The sequence below is a fragment of the Argopecten irradians genome, chromosome 1 (assembly GCF_041381155.1).
Source record: "Argopecten irradians isolate NY chromosome 1, Ai_NY, whole genome shotgun sequence".
Lineage (NCBI taxonomy): Eukaryota > Metazoa > Mollusca > Bivalvia > Pectinida > Pectinidae > Argopecten > Argopecten irradians.
In genome coordinates, this window is record NC_091134.1 from 67,286,577 (window position 1) to 67,312,555 (window position 25,979).

A 25,979-nucleotide genomic window follows, 5' to 3' on the forward strand; every position below is an offset into this window, starting at 1 on the left:
GGCCGTCTGTATCAGGTCTGTTTGTCGGCCGTCTGTATCAGGTCTGTTTGTCGGTCGTCTGTATCAGGTCTGTTTGTCGGTTCAGGTCTGTTTGTCGGTCGGTATCAGGTCTGTTTGTCGGTCGTGTGTATCAGGTCTGTTTGTCGGTCGTCTGTATCAGGTCTGTTTGTCGGCCGTCTGTATCAGGTCTGTTTGTCGGTCGTCTGTATCAGGTCTGTTTGTCGGCCGTCTGTATCAGGTCTGTTTGTCGGTTGTCTGTATCAGGTCTGTTTGTCTGTCGTCTGTTAGTCGTCTGTTGTCTGTTTGTCGTTGTTGTTGTGTCTGTATCAGTCTGTTTGTGTTGGTCAGGTCTTTGTCTCGTCTGTATCAGGTCTGTTTGTCGGTCGTCTGTATCAGGTCTGTTTGTCGATCGTCTGTATCAGGTCTGTTTGTCGGTCGTCTGTATCAGTCTGTGTCGGTCGTCTGTATAGGTCTGTTTGTCGGTCGTCTGTATCAGGTCTGTTTGTCGGTCGTCTGTATTAGGTCTGTTTGTCGGTCGGTCGTCTGTATCAGGTCTGTTTGTCGGTCGTCTGTATCAGGTCTGTTTGTCGGTCGTCTGTATCAGGTCTGTTTGTCGGTTGTCTGTATCAGGTCTGTTTGTCGGTTGTTTGTATCAGGTCTGTTTGTCGGCCGTCTGTATCAGGTCTGTTTGTCTGTCGTCTGTATCAGGTCTGTTTGTCGGTCGTCTGTGTCAGGTCTGTTTGTCGGTCGTCTGTGTCAGTCTGTTTGTCGGTCGTCTGTATCAGGTCTGTTTTGTCGGTCGTCTGTATCAGGTCTGTTTGTCGGTCGTGTCTGTATCAGGTCTGTTTGTCGGTCGTCTGTATCAGGTCTGTTTGTCGGTCGTCTGTATCAGGTCTGTTTGTCGGTCGTCTGTATCAGGTCTGTTTGTCGGTCGTCTGTATCAGGTCTGTTTGTCGGTCGTCTGTGTCAGGTCTGTTTGTCGGTCGTCTGTGTCAGGTATGTTTGTCGGCCGTCTGTGTCAGGTCTGTTTGTCGGTCGTCTGTGTCAGGTATGTTTGTCGGTAGTCTGTATCAGGTATGTTTGTCGGTCGTCTGTATCAGGTATGTTTGTCAGTCGTCTGTATCAGGTATGTTTGTCGGCCGTCTGTATCAGGTATGTTTGTCAGTCGTCTGTATCAGGTATGTTTGTCGGCCGTCTGTGTCAGGTATGTTTGTCGGTCGTCTGTATCAGTCTGTTTGTCGGTCGTCTGTATCAGGTATGTTTGTCGGTCGTCTGTATCAGGTATGTTTGTCGGTCGTCTGTATCAGGTCTGTTTGTCGGTCGTCTGTATCAGGTATGTTTGTCGGTCGTCTGTATCAGGTCTGTTTGTCGGTCGTCTGTATCAGGTCTGTTTGTCGGTCGTCTGAGAGGCTGATATATTGTAAGACCCTTTAATAAGTAGTAAATGATAGACCATTACGGTTCAACTGATCTCGTCCCTTGGATCACGTCAAAGTGACAAATGTGACTAGGGTATATCGATGTGATAGATGTGAAACCGACGGAGCACTTCATTATTTGGCTATCAAGCTCTAGTTTATTTCATTATTGCAAAAACAATCAATCTACATTAGAAGAAAAAAGTTTGTTCCCAAACTGGAATTCATTGTATATACATGTATGTTGGATGCTCATTGAATCACACTTGGCAAGCTTTACGCACTGTATCATTTCAGTAAGTACACTTCATATCGAAAGCCATTCCAAAGATAAACCCCTCATCAAATCGTGAGGTGCTAACAGTCAGCTATCACAGAGTGTAGGAAATGGAAATTTATATGTTTATTGAAGTTGAAACACCACACGATGGAAAGTTCAGTTCAAAGAGCGATGTGTTGTTGTTAGGTCCACGTGACTTTGATTGGTAGTCACATTCTCTTGGTATTATTGTATTATTCCGTAAAAGGTGTTCTGAGGTTGATTCTGTTTCCGTGGAAACACATGCCTATAGTAAAAGGTCGCTCTATTGGAATAATAAAACGGCACGAGGACATTTCCATCTCGGGATGACAGCCTTAATAGGAAGGATCGTTAAGATTGAAATGTCATCGAAAAAGACAAACTGTATATCGTTAAACTTATATATTTCAACATTTATCAATAAATGTGTAACTCCCGATGGATTTCACAGCGACAGGCTGTAATTTGGCCCAAACCAAATGCAAACGTCGGTAAGGGAATCAGACGGCGCAGTAGTAAATTCACACTGCCTATCTTGGGAGTTTCTAAGGTTCGACCAATCTGCTGTAATTGAACTCAAACTATCAAAGCTCATTAGATTCTAACATAACCTTGAAAATAATTGACAAAAATCTGCCATCTTAATTTAAAACGATACACCTTCCAAAATAGCGGTTTATTTGTTGTGATATTGATTAGGGTTGTTGATTTCCATCATTAACTCCATCATTGATCGACAGTTCTCTTCATTACTCTTGTTATCAGGGGACTTAAGGACCAGAAACACATTCATCACAAACACATCTAATTACCCTAGTTTATTAGATAAGCTCTATCTTTAAACTAGTATTTTATTTGGATTCGAAGGTGAAATTATTTCATTGAAATTGCAGCTTTACACCTGTTGAATTTCATACTTTAATCAATTGGCTTTTTTATTTTGTATAAGTATTTGTTGTTATTCTATCAACACATCATTTAACAACTAAAACTTCAAGGTCAATAGTCACAGTTCATTTAACCTAAAGGTCAATAGTCACAGTGCTCTTAACCTCAAGGTCAATCGTCACAGTGACCTTAACCTCAAGGTCAATAGTCACAGTGTCCTTAACCTCAAGGTCAATAGTCACAGTGGCCTTAACCTCAAGGTCAATATTCACAGTGTCCTTAACCTCAAGGTCAATAGTCACAGTGGCCTTAACCTCAATGTCAATATTCAGTGCCCTTAACCATCTAAGTCAGGTCACAATACCTCTAACCTACGGGTCAAAAGTCACTGTGGCCTTAGCCTCAAGGTTAATAGTCCTTAACTTATCTAAAGGTCAATAGTCAGTGTCCTGAATCTCAAGGTCAATAGTCACTGGGTCCCAAATATTAAGTTCAAAAGTCTCAGAGTCATTAACATCAAAGTTAATAGTCATTGTATCTTTAATCTAAAGGTCAAAGTCAATAGTCAATGAGTCCTAAATCCCAAGGTTAATAGTCACCACTGACCTTGAGTTTGAGGACACTGTGAATATTTACCTTGATACTAAGGACACAGTGACTGTTAAGGTCAATAGTCTGATTGGAAGGATATCAATGCTGGTGTCCCCTAGGGGTCAATATTGGGCCCTTTGTTGTTTTTAATCTATGTTTATGATATAGTCGATGGTATTAATGCCATTATAAAACTTTTTGCTGATGACACTTCGCTATATGTCAATGTTGATCCTCCACATGCCTGTGCAGATTTGTTAAATAATAATTTAAAGAATATAGAATATATATATAATCTGGTCAAAAACTAGTTTAGTTAATTTTAATCCTGAAAAAACAGAATCTCCTTTTGATTAGTAGGAAACATAATAAGCCAAACCATCCTTCCATATTCATATTACATTACTATACAGGGAAAATGAAGTTAAATCAACACACAAACATATAGGTATAATCTTCTTCTCTGAGGTTGGATCTTACTTGGTCTGCAAAACTACTTTTTTTCAAAAATCTTTTCTGTCATCTTCTATTGCCCTATGGAATTCTCTCCCTCCCGAAATAAAAAATAACCCATCATTAAGTGCCCTATGGAATTCTCTCCCTCCCGAAATAAAAAATAACCCATCATTAAGTGCCCTATGGAATTCTCTCCCTCCCGAAATAAAAAATAACCCATCATTAAGTGCCCTATGGAATTCTCTCCCTCCCGAAATACAAAATAACCCATCATTAAGTGCCCTATGGAATTCTCTCCCTCCCGAAATACAAAATAACCCATCATTAAGTGCCCCATGGAATTCTCTCCCTCCCGAAATAAAAAATAACCCATCATTAAGTGCCCTATGGAATTCTCTCCCTCCCGAAATAAAAAATAACCCATCATTAAGTGCCCTATGGAATTCTCTCCCTCCCGAAATAAAAAATAACCCATCATTAAGTGCCCTATGGAATTCTCTCCCTCCCGAAATAAAAAATAACCCATCATTAAGTGCCCTATGGAATTCTCTCCCTCCCGAAATAAAAAATAACCCATCATTAAGTGCCCTATGGAATTCTCTCCTCCTCCCGAAATAAAAAAAATAACCCATCATTAAGTAATTTGAAAAAATAAATACAGTGTATATAGAAATTCTCGCACTGTCCCTCATTATTATTATAACAGTAACCGTTCTGATCAGATCCACCATGCTAGGTTGCGAATGAAATGCAGAGTTTTTAAATTACATTTACTTAACCGTAATCTTGTAGTAAGCCCTTTGTTTCTTCGGTCAGACAAAACAAACCACTGAACACTATGTTCTGCATTACTCCACTTATAGAGATATCAGATACACTATATTTTATATCTACCTCCTGGTTACGCCCTTGATATATCACTATGTGGAGATCCTAGGACATTTGTATGTCCATAACTGACAGTAAACTTGTATCTCGTTGCTTCCATAATTTCATCTCTAGTAAACGTATTGTAAATAATAGTAATTTGTTTTGCAGGTCCCTAACAAGGTTTTGTTCTCATATTACATACTACCCTCAGCTCTGCTTCACTGCTCTGTATAAACTTCGGGTTCATATAATTTACCATGTTAACTTTACGTATCCATTGCTTAAGAGTTTCCCCATTTCACCCAGTTTTCACTTTCCCTCTCGTTATTTTATCCTTTCTGTCTTCCTCTCCTCCTTTGCTCTCTGTTTTTCTCCATATTAGAAACATCAATTAAATACTAAATACCTACAGTAGCTAGTTCTTTATTTAGTGATATATATGTATATACTAAGGAGACAAATTAATATAAGTATTTTATACTTTTTTTTCTGAATCCTAGCTTTATAATATACATTGTATTGTGATTTATATGTACTTAATTGAAAATAAAACAAGAGGCCTAAAGGGCCTGTATCGCTCACCTGGTTTGTAATGCCAAGTTATGTTCTGAATACAGGTTCATTGTTTCTTTTCTGAAGAAATTTTAATATTAACCTCTAAATCCCCTATTGGGCCCCACCCCTCCTGCCCCCAGGAGGACCAGAGCCAAAATTTATACAAGTTCTGTTCCCCTTCCCCCAAGGATGTTTATGGCCAAATTTTTTCACAATCCAAGCAAAACCATAGGACAAGTAGCGATTTATAGGATTTACCTCTATTTCCCCTATTGGGCCCCACCCGTCCTGCCCCCAGGACCAGAGCCAAAATTTACACAAACTCAGTTCTTATTCTCCCAAGGATATTTCTGGCCAAATTTGGTTACATTCCATGCAGAACTCTATGACTAGTAGCGATTTAAAGGATTTACCTCTATTTCACCTATTAGGTCCCACCCCTCCAGTCCCCGGTGGGTCAGAGCCAAAATTTATACAAGTTCTGTTCCCCTTCCCCCAAGGATGTTCGTGGCCAAATTTGGTTACAATCGATGTAGAACTCTATGACTAGCAGCGATTTAAAGATTTACCTCTATTTCCCCTATCGGGCCCCACCCCTCCTGCCCCCAGGGGACCAGAGCCAAAATTTATACAAATTCTGTCTCCCTTCCCCCAAGGATGTTTGTGGCCAAATTTGGTTACAATCCATGCAGAACTCTAGGACAAGTAGTTATTTATAGGATTACCCTCTATTTCCTCTATTCGGCCCCACCCCTTTTGCCCTGGGAGGGTCAGAGCCAAAATTTATACAGGTTCTGTTCCCAAATTTGGTTACAATCCATGTAGAACTCTATGACTATAGTAGCGATTTAAAGGATTTACCTCTATTTCCCCTATCGGGCCCCGCCCCTCCTGCCCGCTGGGGACCAGAGCCAAAATTTATACAAGTTCTAATCCCCTTCCCCCAAGGATGTTTGTGGCAAAATTTGTTTACAATCCATGTAGAACTCTATGACTAGTAGCGATTTAAAGGATTTACCCCTATTTCCCCTATTTGGGCCCCTCCCCTCCTGCCCCTGGGGGGTCAGAGCCAAAAGTTCTGTTCCCCCTCCCCCAAGGATGTTTGTGGCCAAATTTGGTTACAATCCATGAAGAACTCTATGACAAGTAGCGATTTAAAGGAAATGTTGACGGACAGACGGACGGACGGACGGACTACGGATGCCGCGCCATGACATAAGCTCACCGGCCCTTCGGGCCAGGTGAGCTAAAAATATGGTTTAAACAGAGGTCTATAGTCACATCCTTAACCTCAAGATCAATTGCCTTTTACATTTAGGTCAAAAGGTTTCCTATAGTTTTTTTACTTTGTTTGCTGTGAATACAATGTTTAGTTATCAAATTGTTTTTAATTTTACCTAAAATAAGCATCTACATGTAGTTAATATCATATTTACTTTACAAAGGTAGCATAGCTATATACATAGGTATATATTTAAATGAAAATATATCACTGATTCTGTGCATGAAGTATTGATAACTTGTTCATGGCTGTCTCTCTTTCATTACTGGTAATGAAATAAAGGAATACCAATGAATCTGATTACAGTATCTGATAGGAGAGTTTTGTAACCAATATAACAGATTGAGAGGAATACCCTACAAGATGTAGTTTAGTATTCACGAGAGCTGGAAGCGGCAGTAGATATTTATCTCTGTGATTAAATCCGGGCAGATCAAGGTCACACAAACACTTGTAATCAATACTTATAACAGTAATGAGTATTCTCAACTGTGGTAAATCTTTAATGAGTGAGAGTGTCCTATGTTCACGGTGAGACTGGTTGGTTCATTAGATTATAATTAGTGTCCTATGATTTAAGGACAGACTTCCGTGATTAAGGCATTCCTGTTTTTATTTTCATTATTTTTATAAAAACAATGTACCGGTAAAGTAGTTCCTGTACATTTTTGTTGTTGTATCAAGCTAATTATTATGCATGTACAATGTATTTGCAAATCAATCTCTCAGAGACAAAACTGATTGGCTGAATTCTGCATCCTTCAGGTTTTGTTTCTTATTTTAGACATGCTTATAAATGTGTGTGATATGTATACTTTATATTACATTTTGAAAGGTAACTGCTGAATCCACTGTATGATTCATTCATCTTGGGCAGCAGGTCAAATATGGTCAAAGGGTTGTCCAATTCCATGACTTCCAACAATATGGATATTTCTTCTTCAGACATGTTTCACAGAGAATAAACAACAAAGTTGTCACCCTTCCTAGAAATGGCCACACTCAATGTACTGACTTTGGTTTATAAATAACACTCTACCACACAGCTACAATAACTAGTTATACCACTGTCTGTGTATATGTAGATAAGACCATATCCATGAATCCTTACAAGTATCACAACTATCATAAGACTCAAGTGCCAAAACACTTTGGTGACATCACAAACAATTATCAAAATGTGACATCATCTAATTGTCTCAGTAGGTAGGAACGTTCTATCTGAGCTGAATTTTGCCTGTCTTATCTAAAAAAACCTATTCTTTTTGTGGAAAATGTAGTCAAACACAAGCTACTGGAAAGATGCTTCTATATGAGTGCAATAAGATAGAAGAGGTTCTGATCTGATCAAGTATAGGAGAGTTTAATCATGTACTGGATATAACCTGACTTCAATAGGAGGCTGGAAGGGAAGAGATCAACACAAATCACAGCCAGATTTACGTCATTTATTCACCTATAGACATTCCACAGACTAATATGGTGGTCTTTTGACCCACAGGCCAGTAGATTGTCTGTAGAGAAGGCTAACGCCTGAACACTCTCCTTGTGGTAAGACAGCACCGCTAGAGGTTTCACCGATTTACCACTGAATAATCGTACATTTCCATCCCAGCCACCAGACGCTAGAATTTTACCATCATGTCTAAACGCTGTCTGATTAAATCCTGGATTTGTGACCTTCACCTCTCGTCCTGTTTGTATTTTATTGTCAGAGGTCAGACTGAAGGTCACCAATCTTTCATCCACAGACCCTGTCGCACCTTTCTTTATCTGAGGATTATAATCCATGCACATAACACTGTCAGTAAACACCGATACTTTATCTACCATACAAAATGTACGGATATCCCATAATGCTACAGAGCCATCCTCATAGCCAATCAAAAGCTGGGAGTCACTGTCAGATGTGGTAATAGCCATACACATGCCTAATTTTATCCCAGACTTTGGTACACAGTGTCCTACAGCTTTACGAGTGGAGATGTCCACTATGTCTACCTGGGACATCTCGCGCCCTGGGATGGCAAGCACTGAGTGACCCCGGTCTGTGGATAGGACACATCCAGCACAGAATCCTTGTTGGTTAGAAGAAACACTACCTACAACATTAACAATTAACTGTACAGCCTAGTATTGAACTGTCATTGGATCTCAAGTACATGTATCTCAAAAACTGATTTGATAGTGTAGATACATGTAGATATCCTATAATAGTACCAAATCATACCTTACATATACCAATGGGATCAAAACTCTGTAATTTCATTGCATCTTGTTTTGATAAAGAGTGCCTTAAAATATATTTTATATTTCATTCTTAAACAACTTAATCATATCAGTTTACATTTATTGAAAGAAATGTCATCACACATATACTGTTCAGCACATAAACAGTATACCTCGAGACACTGGAGTCTAACTCAAGTTTATAGAAAACAAAAGTCACATGGTTCAAATATCATATTCCATCCAAAAAGAGTTGTTTACCTGTCCTGGTGGGTTGTGATTCGTTTATTGACCAGAAGTGGACAAAGCCATCTCGTCCCTGAGTAACTATTTCCCTGTTATCTAAAAACTTGATCCAGGACACAGAATGGCCGTGGTGAGAATCCTGATGGGAGTCTGATCGCCTGCTGACCATATTCCAACAGTACACACAACCATCCAGACCACCTGACCATAACTGACCAGTAGTGGGATGAAAGGTCAAACTGGACACTGGGCTGGTGGAGCCCCGTAGTATATAGATAGGGTCTGGGGCACAAGATTTATCTCCCATCTTTCTTACATACACAAACCAATCTGATACAGGAAAGGAACCTGGAAAATAACAAGAGGCCCATGGGCCTTAACGGTCATCTGACTCATGGCACAAAACGACAAAGTCACAGTATAAAGTATTGGTTAACGATTTATATAAACAATACAAGGAACTCCTTAGTTGAATATGTAAGTTTCTGAAAAAGGTAAATGTCATTTGTTGAACAAACTTGGTAGCCCTTCATCCAAATATGGTCGAAACCCATTCAAGGATTAATATAAGGAGGAGTCAGATTTTAAAGCCAAATTTCAGCAAAGCTCCCATTTTGGACCTCGGTCATACTATCCCCATGGGTCTTACCTCGGTCCTTTATGAAATATGATTGTCCTTACCTAAAGTTCCCCTTTCTGAATCAATTAAAACCACTATAGACCAATTTTCATTGAGATCGGAGACTGAAACCTTAAAACAGGAAGTGGGCCAGCGGCCATCTTGGAATACCAAAATCTTTACGAAAATGTTTGCATGTTGTTCGGCATCAATTAAAACCCCTATAGACCAATTTTCATTGAGATCGGAGACTGAAACCTTAAAACAGGAAGTGGGTCAGCGGCCATCTTGGAATACCAAAATCTTTACGAAAATGTTTGCATGTTATTCGGCATCAATTAAAACCCCTATAGACCAATTTTCATTGAGATCGGAGACTGAAACCTTAAAACAGGAAGTGGGCCAACGGCCATCTTGGAATACCAAAATCTTTACGAAAATGTTTGCATGTTGTTCGGCATCAATTAAAACCCCTATAGACCAATTTTCATTGAGATCGGAGACTGAAACCTTATAACAGGAAGTGGGCCAGCGGCCATCTTGGAATACCAAAATCTTTACGAAAATGCTTGCATGTTGTTCGGCATCAATTAAAACCCATATAGACCAATTTTCATTGAGGAGTAGGATTTTAAAGCTGAAATTAAGAAAATTTGCCTTTTTTGGGCCCCACCCCTCAGCCCCTAGGGGTCGGACCAGGCTCATTTATATAAAATATGATTGTCCATCCCAAATGATGTTTCATACCAAATATAAATGAAATCCATCCAAGGATGAAGGAGTAGGTTTTTAAAGCTAAAATTAAGAAAATTTGCCCTTTTGGGGCCCCACCCCTCAGTTCCTAGGGTTCAGACCAGACTCATTTATATAAAATATAATTGTGTTTCCCCAATGATGTTTCACACCAAATATGGATGAAATTCATCCAAGGATGAAGGAGGAGTAGGATTTTAATGCTAAAATCAAGAAAATTTCCCCATTTAGGGCCCCACCCCTCAGCCCTTAGGGGTCGGACCAGGCTCATTTATAATATGATTGTCCTTCCCCAATGATGTTTCACGCCAAATATGGATGAAATCCATCGAAGGATGAAGGAGGAGAAGGATTTTAAAGCTAAAATTAAGAAAATTTCCCCATTTGGGGCCCCACCTCTCAGCCCCTAGGGGTTGGACCACGCTCATTTATACAAAATATGATTGTCCATCCCCAATGATGTTTCACACCAAATATGGATGAAATCCATCCAAGGATGAAGGAGGAGTAGAATTTTAAAGCTAAAATTAAGAAAATTTGCCTTTTTGGGGCTCCACCCCTCAGCCCCTAGGGGTTGGACCAGGCTCATTTATATAAAATATGATTGTCCATCCCAAATGATGTTTCACACCAAATATGAATGAAATCCATCCAAGGATGAAGGAGGAGTAGGATTTTAAAGCTTAAAATAAGAAAATTCGCCCTTTTGGGGCCCAACCCCTCAGCCCCTAGGGGTCGGACCAAGCTCATTTATATAAAATATGATTGTCCTTCCCAAATAATGTTTCACACCAAATATGGATGACATCGGCCTAGCGGTTAAGGAGGAGTAGCGTTTTAAAGGAAAAAGTTTACGCACGACGGACGGCGCATGGCGGATGGCGGACAACGACGGACAAATCATGATGACCTTTGGGTCAGATGACCTAAAAATAACCAGTTACATCAAACTCACATCTATATCCTTGTATCAATAAGGACACTTTGTAAGGATAATTCCAATACAATGTTTAATCTCACACATGACATTGGAGCACAGTAGTTTGAATTGTGATTTTCCAGATATCTGCCATTTTTGTTTTCAGACCAACTCTAAAATGAAAACCAGTTGGTCATGACTACTTTGGGTTTATAAATACTGTATGTATGCAGACTAGTAGATAGGTCTATGTTATGCTAAAACTCTAACCTGACGCCTATTTGTGTAGTATCTTACAAGTATGCAATATTAGTATGCTCTACTTACATTAAAAGTATAATCAATGTCAAAGTCATACATTTAAAATGTACATTTAAGTCAGAAATAATTAATTACATACGAATGTTTTGAAATATTAAGACAATGAAGACTAGGTGTCAACAGGAAAATATTTATTCAAAAAAGAATGTTACAAACTGTGTATACAGGTAAATGTGATGACGGGTCTCGTCAGGATTTCTTTATGGATACGATGCCATAGCAACGAGGGGAGATAACTGGATCAAACATTTGGACTAGGTACACTTCTCCAACACATTCCTGTAAAATAACAATACAAAAGCTAATAAATACATTAAAGTAATAAATCAGAGTGTGTAAGCATCTTTTTACTGCAAATAAGTTTGATTTATTGATAAAATTAGTTTAATGTCCTGTTAACAGCCAGGATCATCTAATAAAATGTCAGTTTTCGATGGTGGAAAGCCTGAGTACCCAGAGAAAATACACAGACCAGCGGTCAGTACCTGGCAACTGCCCCACAAGAGATTTGAGGGGCAGTTGCTAGGTATCAACCATTGTTGTTGGTTTTCTCCAGGTACTCTGCCTTTGAAAAGTCTTATTACAGTAATAAAAGCCTGATGGTAAAATAATTGCATTATTAAGTTTGATGATTTTATGAATACTGTGTACACATACTCACAAGTTGAAAATTATGTGATTCAAAAACTCTTTAATTCTGCCTTTTTGAAAATAAGTGAGTGGGACATTGGTGATCTCACCTGTTCGAGGAGATAACATGCCCGGTCCAGCAGTACTAAGGCCTCTATAGTAGGAGCTAACACAGACTTTAGTTGTCGGAAGGCTTCGAGCTTTCTCTTGTCGTCCCCATACCTCTCACAGTAAGTCTCCACAAACTCTGGGGTTATCTGGAGGCAGATCAATGTCTCAACTAGAAACACTATCAAGATTCACAGATATTTAACTTCATTCTCTCTCTTATTCTTAGAGGTTTCCAATCAACTTATAGAGTGACTCTAAAATGGAATTAACATATTAAAGGCCTAAATGCTCCTGGCATATCAAATTCAATAGCTTGTTTGATAAATCATATTAATACTAGCCACATATGTAAGATCCTGTATCTTGAACACTACCTATAGGAATGCATTGTACCTTAGAAGTCTATATTAAGTTCTATGGGTTACCTTGTCTGTTGGAAGTCCTAGTTTGGTAAACGCCTTTGTAACGTACTGGTACATGTCAGAGGTCATACCACCTAGTCCACGCAGACCTTTCCAGTCTGGATCTATGTGTCCAACTACATCCAATAGGATCTTCTGGAGGAGACACCGAGGAAAGGTTGCAAAGGATAACTACAACAGAAGTATCATAGACAGCTCATCCAAAAAGGATACAATCATGAGGTCACCTAAGTACTACCTTGTTATCTTATATTCTTTTGTACATTTTCATTAATTGTTCCTAAGCTGAGGATGTATTTTTATAAGAAAATTTCAACTAATGCTTCAGACTTTAAACTCCTGCTCAATCCATGTTTCTATCCAAACTTTACTCCTTAAGAAACATTGCTGAATTAGATATAGCCTTCCTTTGTCTGGTAAATGTACAATATGTTTTATTGATTACCTCTGTTTCCTGTGCCTGTCTATAGAGCGACTGGGAGGCGAAGTTCCGAGCTTTCCTACCGATGTAAACTTCCTGATCGTTCAGGTAACGACTCATCGGAAATCCCACAGGTAAGTCATCCTCTATAACAGTGTGGTCACTAATTACTACTAGGAAATTATCACACATAAAGTACAGTATTCTATGAAAATGGACAAATTTCTAAAGAAAATGAATTCATTATATTTCATCGATTTCAAAAAGTTTCTTATCAGATATTTTTTTCTTTTCCATCATACACTACACATGCTTCAGCAAACTTTCAGATTTTGTCAAAAACTACTAAAATATTTTCAGCGGTTCCACTTCTGCACTAGTATACCTACCAAGCTGTTGATTGTGTGGACTGAACGTCTCCCTCATGTAGTGATAACAACACCCCACACCACACAGGACCCTCACTGAAGGGTTGTTTACAAACAACTCCAACATACTGGAACCTAAAGCTCCACATGTGTGTAGACCTGTCAACATCAGCATTGTCTCCCCTTGATTGTGACCTGGTTGATGAGTTGTCTCCCCTTGATTGTGACCAGGTTGACTAGTTGTCTCCCCTTGATTGTGGTCTGGTTGATTAGTTGTCTCCCCTTGATTGTGACCTAGTTGATGAGTTGTCTCCCCTTGATTGTGACCTGAATGATAAGTTGTCTCCCCTTGATTGTGACCTGAATGATAAGTTGTCTCCCCTTGATTGTGGCCTGGTTGATGAGTTGTCTCCCCTTGATTGTGGCCTGGTTGATGAGTTGGCTCCCCTTGATTGTGACCTGATTGATAAGTTGTCTCCCCTTGATTGTGAGTTGGTTGATGAGTTGTCAGTGAATGATCTGTCAGTGCCTTGGAGACAACCTCCATCAAATCCATTGTTGTGTCCACAAATAGTGTGAGAGGTATGTAGGGAAGGACTGGTTCACATGTTGGCAGTTTGACTGAAGAATTTTGTCTTTTCTTTTGAGTGACTTTGTAACCAGTGTGTAAAACCTCAACCTGAGGACCTGAAGCTTGTAAAAATTCTGCTGGTAAGGAAGACTTTGATCTACTATCAGAAGATGGATTGCCATTGTTCTGAAAACTGTAGTTAACATCATGTGTTGCCTTTTCAAGAGTCAAGCTAGACATTTTTTCAATTTCTATTGCAGAAGAATCTTTTACTTCTGATAGTGGGGGATTTTGAGACAACTTCTCTGTGTCTGTTTTACTTTGCATGTTTTTACAAGTTGACTGTTTTACATCACCCTTTGTACAGTGTAAACTAACATCTAATGCCACATCACTGTCGCCACCAAATATTGCCCCCAGTCCATCAAAATCCTCCTGATCAGGAGTCTCTAGTGCTTCCTCTGTAACTACAGATGTATTTGTATCTTCTCCTTCTGCCAACATGGCAGACATCCTTTCCTTCTTCAGCTTCTTTTTTAGTTTCTTGCTTTTCTTTGTGACAATGCCAGTATCCTGAAGCTCCTGTGCGTTCCTCACCAGCCCTTTCCACTGTTTGGTGAGGATTTTAGCCCTTTTGATGGCCCCTTTGGTGTTGACTAGCTGTGCGTCTATCCCTACTACTGTCTTGTGACACTTGAGGGCTAACTGTGTACTGAGGTATCCTTTACCACTTCCCATGTCAACTATCTGTAATACAGCCACATCACATTCATTGCTTTTATAATCACTTATCATGCTGCAACTCAATGTTTTGAAAGGCCAAAATATAAGGTATTTAGTCTATGTATTAGTCCAATTTACACTTATTGTTGTCAATCTAATACTTACTGTTAAAAAAGTAATTACTGTGATTTTTTTTTTGATTTGAAATAAGTTTTGACCAATAGCAATTCAACATAATGTGTGTGATTAATCGTACTTACCACATCAGCTCCTGTGGAACTGGCCAATCTAGAAACACACACATGTCATAATATCCACCTCGTGTGACTTCTTATCTGTCATGAAATTCTTAACTTGAAGCACATCTTTGATAAGTCCTGATTTACTGAACAAATATTCGATATCCACTAAAACATCCATTGATTGTAGATTGGTACCACATACTGTCCGTAGATAGGACTCCAGGTCTGCGGGGAGCCTATGGCCTCTGGCTCGGTCATGATCCCTGTTAATGTGGCACGTTTCAGTGTCTTCATTACCTTGGGTTTTTACTGTTGCTGGTTTTAAGTCAGGTGATACTGCTGTTCCATGTTCATTGACAATATTCTTTGTTAACATGTCTATATATCTAGATGGTAAGTCGCAGAGTTGTTGATCAGACATGGCAAATAACTCTGTCCTGATCTCCAGTGGGATGTGGTTTTCCCAGTGATTGTCAATAATAAAGTCATTAGAATGGGCGTTACAGAAGGGGAGGTAACTCTGTATTGTGTTCAGCACACCATCAATGCACTTTTGTACCTGCTTTATGTTCAGTCCCTTAGGATTTCCACATCCATTTCCATTTGTGTTTTCTCCCTCCATTTTAGACATCTCAAATTTTATGGTTGCTGTCCTTCAAAACTTTTTTTTTTTCACAGAATTAATACATATCAGTTTCCATTTTTTTCTAAAAATGAAAAATAAAAGCTTAATCAATGTCTAAAATATTATGTCTAAAATATTATGTCAGAAAATAAAGCTTATCAGCCTAAATCATACCCATAACTTAATTTGATTGTTGTTTAAGAAAATCTTTCTAACATTTCCTATCGGTAGGCAAAGAACATTATAGTGGAAAATAACTTATGAGGAATGCATATTAGGCAGTATGGTTCAATATGAATGATGTCATTGTAAGGTCACATACATTATTGCAATTAATTAATTTATGATTATGGTATTACTACAATTTTGTTTATATATAAAATGCACTAATATTTTTGTCCAGGAGATGAAAAGGAATCACCCAGATTTATCTGATTGTACCATTATTGTTACATGTTGTCTTGATGTGGCCATCAGCAGTTGGTTCTAATTGGAGTAAAATAATACAAAATATTATGAGATAAAAGTGAAGACAATACTCTACAAGTATGCCAAATTTGCTTAAAATCCATCAATAGATAATATCAGGAAATTCACAGAAAAATGTAAATACACATGAAATATATCGTAAAATTATGAAGTGTCCAAGTACTTTTGTCCAGATTCGAAATTACATACATTGATTAGCTTTGCTGATGATCAGCCCAGTCCAAACCTACTCCAGATGTATCTTATCTAGAGCATAATGTGAAATCGAGGCCGCTGTTGGTTTCTTTTGTATCCTCCTAGAGAAAGAAATCACTCTTCAGACATATATCTGAATTGAAAAACAGCGATAAATACAAAGAAATTCGTATCAGTAACGACCTCACAAAACAAGAAAGGGAAGCGGAAACTGCTCTTAGAAATGAGGTGAAGGAAAGGAAAAAGAAAGAATCGGGGGAATTCATGCATCGGGTACGGGGACCGCCGTGGAACAGGAAAATCGTCCGCCTGGCAGTAAGAAAAGATTAATGCATGTCGAAAAATTCCAATGTATGTTTACAAATGCAGATACTCTCACCAACAAAATTGAGGAACTTAAATCTTTAATAAATCATGAAAAGTTAGATATCATAGGAGTTGTCGAGGCTTTTCCTAAAAATTCCAGATACCAAATAAACAAGTCTAAGTTGAATATTGATGGATTTGAAGCTTTTCCCGGAGAGATGGAGCATAAAAATGGATCGAGAGGAATTATCATATACACGGCACACAAACTAAGAGCCACGGAAATATCAATCAACAAAACATTTAATGAACAATTATGGGTAAAAATAAATCTTGATAATGGAAACGTATTAACTATTGGGTGCCTGTACAGGAGTCCAAACAGCGAGGATGAAAACAACAGAGATTTGTGCGCGCTATTTACCAATATAGTAGAGATGAAAACATCACATTTGCTAATAATGGGAGACTTTAATTTGAAATATATCAATTGGGATCAGTTGACTCCATCTAGAAAAGCAAAACATTTGGAATACCAATTCATTGAATCAATCAAAGATGCGTTTTTATTTCAACATATAAGGAATCCAACGAGAATCAGAGCCAATAATGAACCCAGTATTTTAGACCTAATATTTACAAACGAACAAGATATGATTACAGTAACATTGCAATAAAAAGCGGATTAGGAAAGTCAGAGCGACCATGGTACTATATTTTTTTAACTGAACTGTACAAAAACTTATAACATTAGCAAAACAATTAAGTATAACTACAACAAGGGCAATTACAAACAAATAAGGACAGATCTATCGATAGATTGGAAGGAAATATTACAGCGCGCACCGGACACTAAATCAAAATACGAATCATTTCAGAAGATTGTAAAATCCACTATTGATATGAACATATTAAAGAACATTCAAGAAACGAAGAAGAGACAAAATCCTCTCGACAATCAATCTGTACAGGCTATAAAACGGAAACATAGGAGCTGGCAGAGATATCTTGAAACCAGGGAAGTGCAGAAATATAACGAATACGTGAAAGCAAGAAACACAGTTAAAACATTAGTAAGGAAATTTAAAAAGCGTTTAGAAAAGGATATCGCTAAAGATGTCAAGACGAACCCGAAAAAAGTTTTGGAGATATGCAAATTCAAAAACTAAATCGGAATCCGGAATCACAGAGCTGCACATTAAATGTGGAAACGAACTGACCATCGCCCACTCTGATCAAGATAAAGCAAACGCATTAGTGGACTATTTTTCAAGTGTTTTCACCGTAGAACCACAAGATGATATTCCCGTATTGATGAAACTTAGCATAGAAAATCCATTTATTAACACTGACATATCAGAACTGGAAGTATTAAATATTTTGAAGTCATTAAATCCAACCAAATCACCAGGAGTAGATAATATTCACCCGAAAGTACGAAAAGAAACAGCGGACATACTGAAGACTCCTTTGTGTGAAATATTTAACTGGTCACTGAAAACAGGGAGAACTCCCAATACCTGGAAGGAAAGCCAGATAATTGCGATCCACAAAAAAGGAGACAAGAAAAATCCAGGGAATTACAGGCCAGTAAGTTTGACAAGTGTTGTTTTGTAAAACTAATGAAAAAATTGTGAGGAAAAGAATAATGGATCATCTAGATAAGAATAATCTTCTTAGTAAACAGCAATATGGATTCATCAACGGAAGATCAACTATTTTACAGTTGCTTAAAGTTATTGATAAGTGGACAGAAGTTATCGACCAAGGAGGATCAATCCAAACCATTTATCTAGACTTCATGAAAGCCTTTGACACGGTCCCACACCTACGGCTCATCGGTAAATTAAAATCATACGGATTATCACCTGAAATCATCAAATGGGTAGAAAGTTTTTTAACTAACCGGAAACAGCAAGTATCGGTAAACAGAGAGAACTGTCAAAATGGATGGAGGTGACAAGTGGTATCCCCCAGGGAAGTGTTTTAGGACCGATTCTGTTTGTAATCTATATTAATGACCTTCCAAAAACTATTAAATCAACAACTTACTTGTTTGCAGATGATACTAAACTTTTTAAATATAACGAAAACACAAATCTACAGGATGATCTTAATCAACTCCAAAAATGGTCTGATCGATGGCTTTTAAAATTTCATCCTGATAAATGTAAGGTGCTATATCTAGGGAAGAACCCAAATAAAACGGCCCTAGTCTACATTTATATAAAGTCACTTTGGAAGGAAGAATACAGGTACAATTAGATGAGGTCTTGAAAGAAAAGGATCTTGGGATAACAACAGACAACAGCCTAAGCTTCAGTGAACATATTCATGGTGCCGTCAATAAAGCAAATAGAATAATGGGAAATATCCGAAGAACCTATAATTATTTAGATAATCAAACATTCTGTCTATTATATAAAGCACTTGTCAGACCACATTTGGAATATGGAGCCTGCATATGGAACCTGTACTTACAAACACAAATAAACAAGATAGAAAATGTACAAAGAAGAGCAACAAAACAAATACCGGGAATGAAAGATTTAACCTATGAAAACAGGCTGAGGATCCTGAAGTTACCTATACTAAAACACAGAAGGCTTAGAGGAGACATGATCCAAGTATATAAATTGAGGGATTTTTAATTCAAAATAACAACAAAAGAACTAGGGGCCACTCTTTGACATTATTAAAACGACGAAGTCCGTCTAAATTTGAGAAAGTATTCATTCAAGGAGCGGATCATCAATCACTGGAACTCTCTTCCCGAAGCCGTGGTTACGTCACCATCAATAAAAACATTTGAATCTCGCTTGGATAAGCATTGGGGGCAGCCCGAATGCTACTTTAATCATGAGATAGATAATACTGAACTTATTAATAGTCGGGATGTATAGTATGATTAGCGATCTGGATATATAGGCATTATGCCTGCGTCCAGTATTATTATTATTATTATTATTATTATAGATATTTAGCACGCTGGTAAGTCAAAGACCCAATATAGTCGAATATATAGAGATATTAGTCTATAGTGGGTCTAACCACAGGAGTTTGACGTTCTGTCAATAGTATATAGTATACATATATAAAAAATACCCCTATATACTATACCCCTATATACTATATAAAAACACAGTATATAGGGGTATTTTTTTTATATATATGTATACTATATATTATTGACAGAACGTCAAACTCCTGTGGTCTAACTAACTCTTTGACTTTAATAACCAGTGTGCTAAATACCTATGTCTAGAGTAAATTTAACAGTGCTATCTAGATCTGTAAAGAACTATTCTTTTTGGAGGAAGCGAGACTGGACTCGATCAATCATCGGCAACCAGTCCAGGTAGCTACATCGGTAAAGAATCCGACAGCCACTAATATTCGTCGGGTCCGTGTTCGACTGTTCGAGCCCCTGTGGTCTGGACAGCTGCAATTTCTCCTCAGAAACACGATCATCCATTTTAGGTACTGTCATATTTCAACTTAGCGGTGTGTTATTGTGAATTGCTTCACAATCATATGTTCAACACATTTAAAGCCTCATACTTACTGATTTAAAAACTGATGTTGATTATTTTAGGTCTAACATGCGGGATCCACAACTCCACCCGTTTTGTTTATCATGGGCGCAGACATGTTTACTGTTGCATTGTGGGGAGTAAATTTCTACATATTATTTCTTTGTATCAGATCACAAGACATAAAAACCTTATTATGAACAATGAAACAAACAAATAATCATATATTTGAAAGCTTTATGACATAATCTATTTATTTATATTAAATTAAAATAAAATTTGTCTTATAAAAAAGTTTTGTGTAAAAAATTAAACTATATTTTTGCTTGTAAAAATGAATTTTGTGTAAAAATGTGTGTGTTTTAAAGCCAAATAATCGCCCAATACTGGCCAACGAAACGACTAAATACCCAATACTACCCAATACTATATGTAAATCACTAATTAAACATCCTTTTATGACATAATCTATTTATTTATATTAAATCAAAAATAAAAATTTGTCTTATGAAATGAGTTTTGTGTGTAAAAATGTGAGTTCTGAGGCCAAATATCGGCCGGAAATTACCCAATACTAGCTAACGAAACGACGAAATACCCAATACTACCCAATACTATATGTAAATAACTTACTAACCACTTTTTTATGACATTTTCTATTTGTCTATGTTAAATTAAAATAAAGTTTGTCTTATAAAATGAGTTTTGTGTAAAAATGTGTCTTTTAAAGCCAAATATCGCCTAAAACTGGCCAACGAAACGACTAAATACCCAATACTACCCAATACTACATGTAAATCACTAATTAAACATTCTTTTATGACATAATCTATTTAATTATGTTAAATTAAAATAGAATTTGTCTTATAAAATGAGTTTTGTGTGTAAAAATGTGAGTTTTAAGGCCTAATATCGGCCAGAAATTACCCAATACTAGCTAACGAAACGACGAAATACCCAATACTACCCAATACTATATGTAAATAACTTACTAACCATTCTTTTATGACATATTTTGTTTATCTATGTTCAATTAATATAAAGTTTGTCTTATAAAATCGGTTTTGTGTAAAAATGTGTCTTTTAAAGCCAAATATCGCTCAATACTGGCCAACGAAACGACTAAATACCCAATACTACATGTAAATCACTTATTTACCACGCTTTTGTGACATAATCTATTTATTTATGTTAAATTAAAATAGAGTTTGTCTTATATGACGAGTTTTTGTGTAAAAATGTGGGTTTTGAGGCCAAATATCGCCTATAAACACCCATATACCGCCAAACACATCTAAATGCCCAATACTACACAATACTACATAAAAAGCAACTAATTTAGCATTTTTATGCAACATTTCTAATTAATTTTGTTTTTATGATAAATAAGTTTTACTTTATTACAAATAATGTATCATTAATCCAAATCTAGTTTACATTATTCAAGGATTTAGAAGTGAGAGTCTTACTTATAAATCCTTGACATTATTATTTGAGTTTATATATGGCCTAAAAAGTAATTTGTAAATGTAAAATAGATGATTTGCTTTGATATCCTTTACCCATAAATACCTGATATCACGCAACACAATGAGTCTAGATACTACACAATACTACTTACACATTGTTTTGTTAAACTCTCCTAAGTATAACGTACATTATGTAACGATGTTATTTGTCAATAAAATGCGCGTGCTTGTCATCTACTGGGCTAGATTTTGCTGTGGGAGTGGAAAAGGAATGACTTTCCTTGAGAGACAGCAGTCCCACAATGTGACGGTTTATTACATTTTTGCTGTGAAATGCAAGGTTTTATTGTGAAAATATACGGTATTTTCCAGCCGGGTAAAATATCAAGTTTTGCATTTATTTGCAATACTTTTTTCATCTTTTATATCTAATTTGGCACCAATAGGCTTCCGTTATATTTATATCCTAAAAGTTATCAATTTATATTGTAAAAACGTCATTTTTGTACGTTACAGGAATACACATGGTAAAAATATGCTTGGCTAGAAGTAGAAGATGGGATATGCATATCGCTCTATATACATTTTAATTCCCTGTCTTTAAGTCAACGTAAAACTATGAAAAATATTAATAACCACTTGCAATTTCCATTTGCCGTTCTATTATCTATTTTGAGCAATACGGCAAATATTCTATTGCGAAACACAGGGATCATAAAATTAGTTATAGTTTTATATCAATATGGACCCGTTTTATTGGTATAGATCGAAAATCGGTAAAGTTTCTATTTTACATAGTATTGAGCACGTAAGAGGTCAGAGAAATCACTATATATTTGGAAATAAACACATAATCACGTGATCACTAGATACCCAAAGTACAATTCCATATTTCAGCCAATGACACAAATGAGGAAGTAAGCATGTTACTTGTTTAACTAGGTTTTTTACTGCAGAAAAATTCACGTGTTTTGCACTTTTTTAGTGAAATTCTCTCGCGGATCGTGGTTTCATTTCCAAAGTTGAGAAACAGATTGAATTTCACAAATATGAATGTGTATCTATCTTGTTACAAGCGTTTGTTATATAAAGGCATCACGAACTTTAATACGGTTTTAATGGCCATGTACAATATTGGTTCAACTTTGGGGAGGGATCCTCCCGGAATGAATTTGAATTTCATACATGTACAGTATAAATAAAGATTAAGATGAATTGATAGTATCATATCCTTATTTATTGAATACAAGGTCAGTATAGAGGCTAATTTAGCAAGTCTGACCATTATGTATGGATATACATGTTGCGATATATTCAGCTACATTTAGGAACCATTGGAGATATTTTCATTAAGTTCTCAGTATGGGCTGTGCATCGAAATGAAGTTTTAAATGCTCATTGTATCCAATACTGTAAACAACTTGTTAACCACTCTTTTATGACATAATCTATCTAATTATGTTAAAATCAAGTATCTTTTAACTTCAATAATGAACTTGTTTTTACAAATGTGTGTTTTAAAGCCAAAATTTCGCGCGGAAATAACCAATACACAATGAATTAATGCCCAATACTACATAAAAACAACTAACATGATTAACAATCCTTTTGCCGTTTTTTTTCTTTTGTGTTTTGAATGATGTTTTGGTGTAAATTTATTTCAAAATTTGTAAGTCCTATACTGACTGAGCCAACCCATAAATACCTAATAACTGTTTCAGTTTCATACTCGGAAACAGGCTTTGAAGACTTTCTGACAGACGCAAAATAAGAAAACTTGTTTAGTCTATAAATCGAGAGTAATTTAGCACCATACTACCTCCATGTCACTTCTTCCTCTAAAAGTTCTTTGATACATTCTTCTCTCCATGTGGGAAATGACTTGGATGAAGCGACTAGATCAACACCTTCATTAGCAACTTTTCAAATATGTACATCACGTAATTCTGATGAAAAATATCCAGCCAATTACGATTTTGGTGACAGATTCTTCAGATTTCTTTATTACTCTCTTACGTGTGTAACAAGAGGTCAAATCAGTGTAATACATTTTGACATGACGGAACACAGTCAACATAGCATTAGTATAATACAATCAACACAACATAAGTATAATACAGAATATAATGGAATTAATTGATCTAATTATTATAAATTAATTTCTCTAATTTCTCAATAAACCTGCTAAGTTGCGAAAGAATACGTACGTTACACAGTGAGATTAGACCTTTCATTTTTGTTAGATTAGGGTTCGTAATGGGTTGGTATTTCATTATAGTTACATATTACATTTACTCCAGTGAGTGTAATAAAAGATTTCTTTTTCATATTAACGGCGGACAAAAGTAATTTGACTAAATATTAACTATCTAAATATCTGGTATAATGCGATTACTAGTCCGCTAAACCTGCCTATATTATTAGGCTTTTTTTTTTTTTTTTTTGCCTAATATATAGTCTATATAAAAGTATAAAAGTATCATTTTACACATTTCAGATGCATTGTGCAATTTTAGAAATAGATTACACAGTGTATGAAGATATCTTATAAAGTATATAAAATATATCTTATATATATGCAGTGAAATTAAGGATCGACATTGCTCTTTGAATAAATGTCATGTTGGCTTGCCATAAGATTGATTTGTTTAATTTCTTAGCTTCAGAGTCTTTTATCACTGAATATATTTCCTTTCTATAACAAGCGACTATACAGTGTCCTCGCAAGCAACTATACATCGCCAGTTTCAAAACAATGCAAGTGACTATACAATTTTAACTAATCATCCTACAACTTCAAAATTCGATTAAGTAAAAGATATGGTGTCCATTGATATATATTGATATGTGTTTTACATTGTTGGATTCATTTGTAAACCTTAGATGGTGCTTGAAAGAATGAAAGTCATACAGAATACCTTAAAATTGTGCAAAATATTAGGCGGGCGTCTCAATTCTTCGATGATGAACAGCAGATCAACTCTCGAAAAGTGTCTGAAACGTTAATACTGATTAACCCTCAACATTTCATTAGTCACTGGTAGTTCAAATTGCTATCCATGACGCCATTTATAACTGAAAATTACAAAAAAAAATGTATAGAATAAATGAAATTGGCAAAAATTATCCACTATCCATTGTTGCATTTGTCTTAGCAAGTGATCGAGTACCGCTATACAGACTCGCAACTACGAAATTTAAAAAATACTATATATACACTTCCGTTCATACACTGTGGATTCGTTCATGTCCAATGTTAGAGAATCAATTCAGCCTTGTCAATCACTTGATGATTATAATGACTGACACCTGTAATTAGTGTCCGCTAGCCAATGATATGTTTGAAGAGGAGGGGCCTAGAGTCGTGCACCTGTCAATTATACCTGACTGATCAAAGGGGACGTCCACGGACAAATGCCGTAATTTCTCTATACCGTGTATTTTGTAAAAAGATTAATTATAAAGTTTGAATGGATTTCTACGAAATTTTTGTAGAAAAAATCGCGTTATTGCACAAAACTTTGGCGTTGTTACGCGAAACTTTGGCGTTATTACGCAAAACTATCGCGTTATTACGCAAAATGTACATTATACGCACACATTTTTGTAGCTATCAGAAAATAATCAACAACTTTCAAACCAAAACGGTTATTACATGATCAATGGTGCAAAAACGTGTGCATTTGATGAGGCAAATATTTATTTTATGGTGGTGTACCACCATAATTAATTTACATTGTGTAAATTATGAATGAGGTCGTATACATAATCGGACATCATTTTTTTATATTCTACCTGGGCAATATAACACCATATGCATATTAAACGAATTCGAATCGGTCCCTAATTTTTACATTAGATGCGTAGTTTCTCTGAAAAAATATCAATTGGATTGTTTGAGGTGCTTGAAGGATGGCCATAGGACACTACCCTGGTGAACTCAACGTTTGGACATTGGAGTTAAAAATTACAATATCTATGCGAATATGACGGCACAAAACACTAATATTAAGATGATATTTTTGAAAAAGGTAAACAAAAACTTAAAAGTCATATTCCTAACAACGGCAACAACCATTTTTTCCAATGATTTTCAAATTTCTTTTGAAGAGTATCGCTTTTATTAAATAAAAACTATATATTTTTGGATACGGTAGTGATATTTTATAACATTTACATGTGCATTTACATTAAACGTTTTATGGAGACACTTTGTTTTATAAATATAGTGGTTAATAATGAGTAAGATTTCATTATTAGTATTAGTCACTAGAATATGTATAATTCTCACTTGCAACCACTGTAGTTTCGAACTTTTTGTCACGGTGAAGGGGAGTTTATAATTTTTTTCCTATTTCTCTTTATCATAATCAAATTCAAGGTTCCACTTTCTTGTACCTGTTGGTGTATCAGCAGGAGAAATCAA

The 25,979-nt window shown here is 36.5% G+C and overlaps 2 protein-coding genes across 2 annotated transcripts; both read right to left on the reverse strand.

Annotated features, from left to right (window-relative positions):
- Positions 1-2,741: 2,741 nt before the first annotated feature.
- LOC138309983 (guanine nucleotide-binding protein subunit beta-like protein 1) lies at positions 2,742-9,143 on the reverse strand. The gene is made up of 3 exons (XM_069251167.1): positions 8,852-9,143; positions 7,818-8,463; positions 2,742-2,952 (listed from the first exon to the last, which is right to left on the reverse strand). The coding sequence occupies exons 1-3, from the start codon at positions 9,141-9,143 to the stop codon at positions 2,742-2,744; spliced, it is 1,149 nt and encodes a 382-aa protein (XP_069107268.1).
- LOC138306091 (probable methyltransferase-like protein 25) lies at positions 9,057-20,223 on the reverse strand. The gene is given in 10 exon segments (XM_069246454.1): positions 9,057-9,184; positions 11,605-11,727; positions 12,189-12,335; positions 12,615-12,782; positions 13,057-13,178; positions 13,422-14,718; positions 14,955-14,987; positions 14,989-15,597; positions 16,240-16,378; positions 20,117-20,223. Coding segments are annotated over 7 exon segments (2,436 nt in total). The 5' UTR covers positions 15,568-15,597; positions 16,240-16,378; positions 20,117-20,223; the 3' UTR covers positions 9,057-9,184; positions 11,605-11,637.
- Between the last annotated feature and the right edge of the window lie 5,756 nt (positions 20,224-25,979).

Bases quoted from the DNA above. Each gene is read 5' to 3' on its own strand.
- LOC138309983 (XM_069251167.1), bottom strand. From the start codon at position 9,143: ATGGGAGATAAATCTTGTGCCCCAGACCCTATCTATATACTACGGGGC. The intron at 8,464-8,851 runs GTAAACAACTCT...TTAATGTTGTAG, and splicing joins ATCACAACCCACCAGGACAG to GTAGTGTTTCTTCTAACCAA. The intron at 2,953-7,817 runs GTGAATAAATGA...GACCTGACTTAG, and splicing joins AGTCTGTGGAATGTCTATAG to ATGGTTAAGGGCACTGAATA.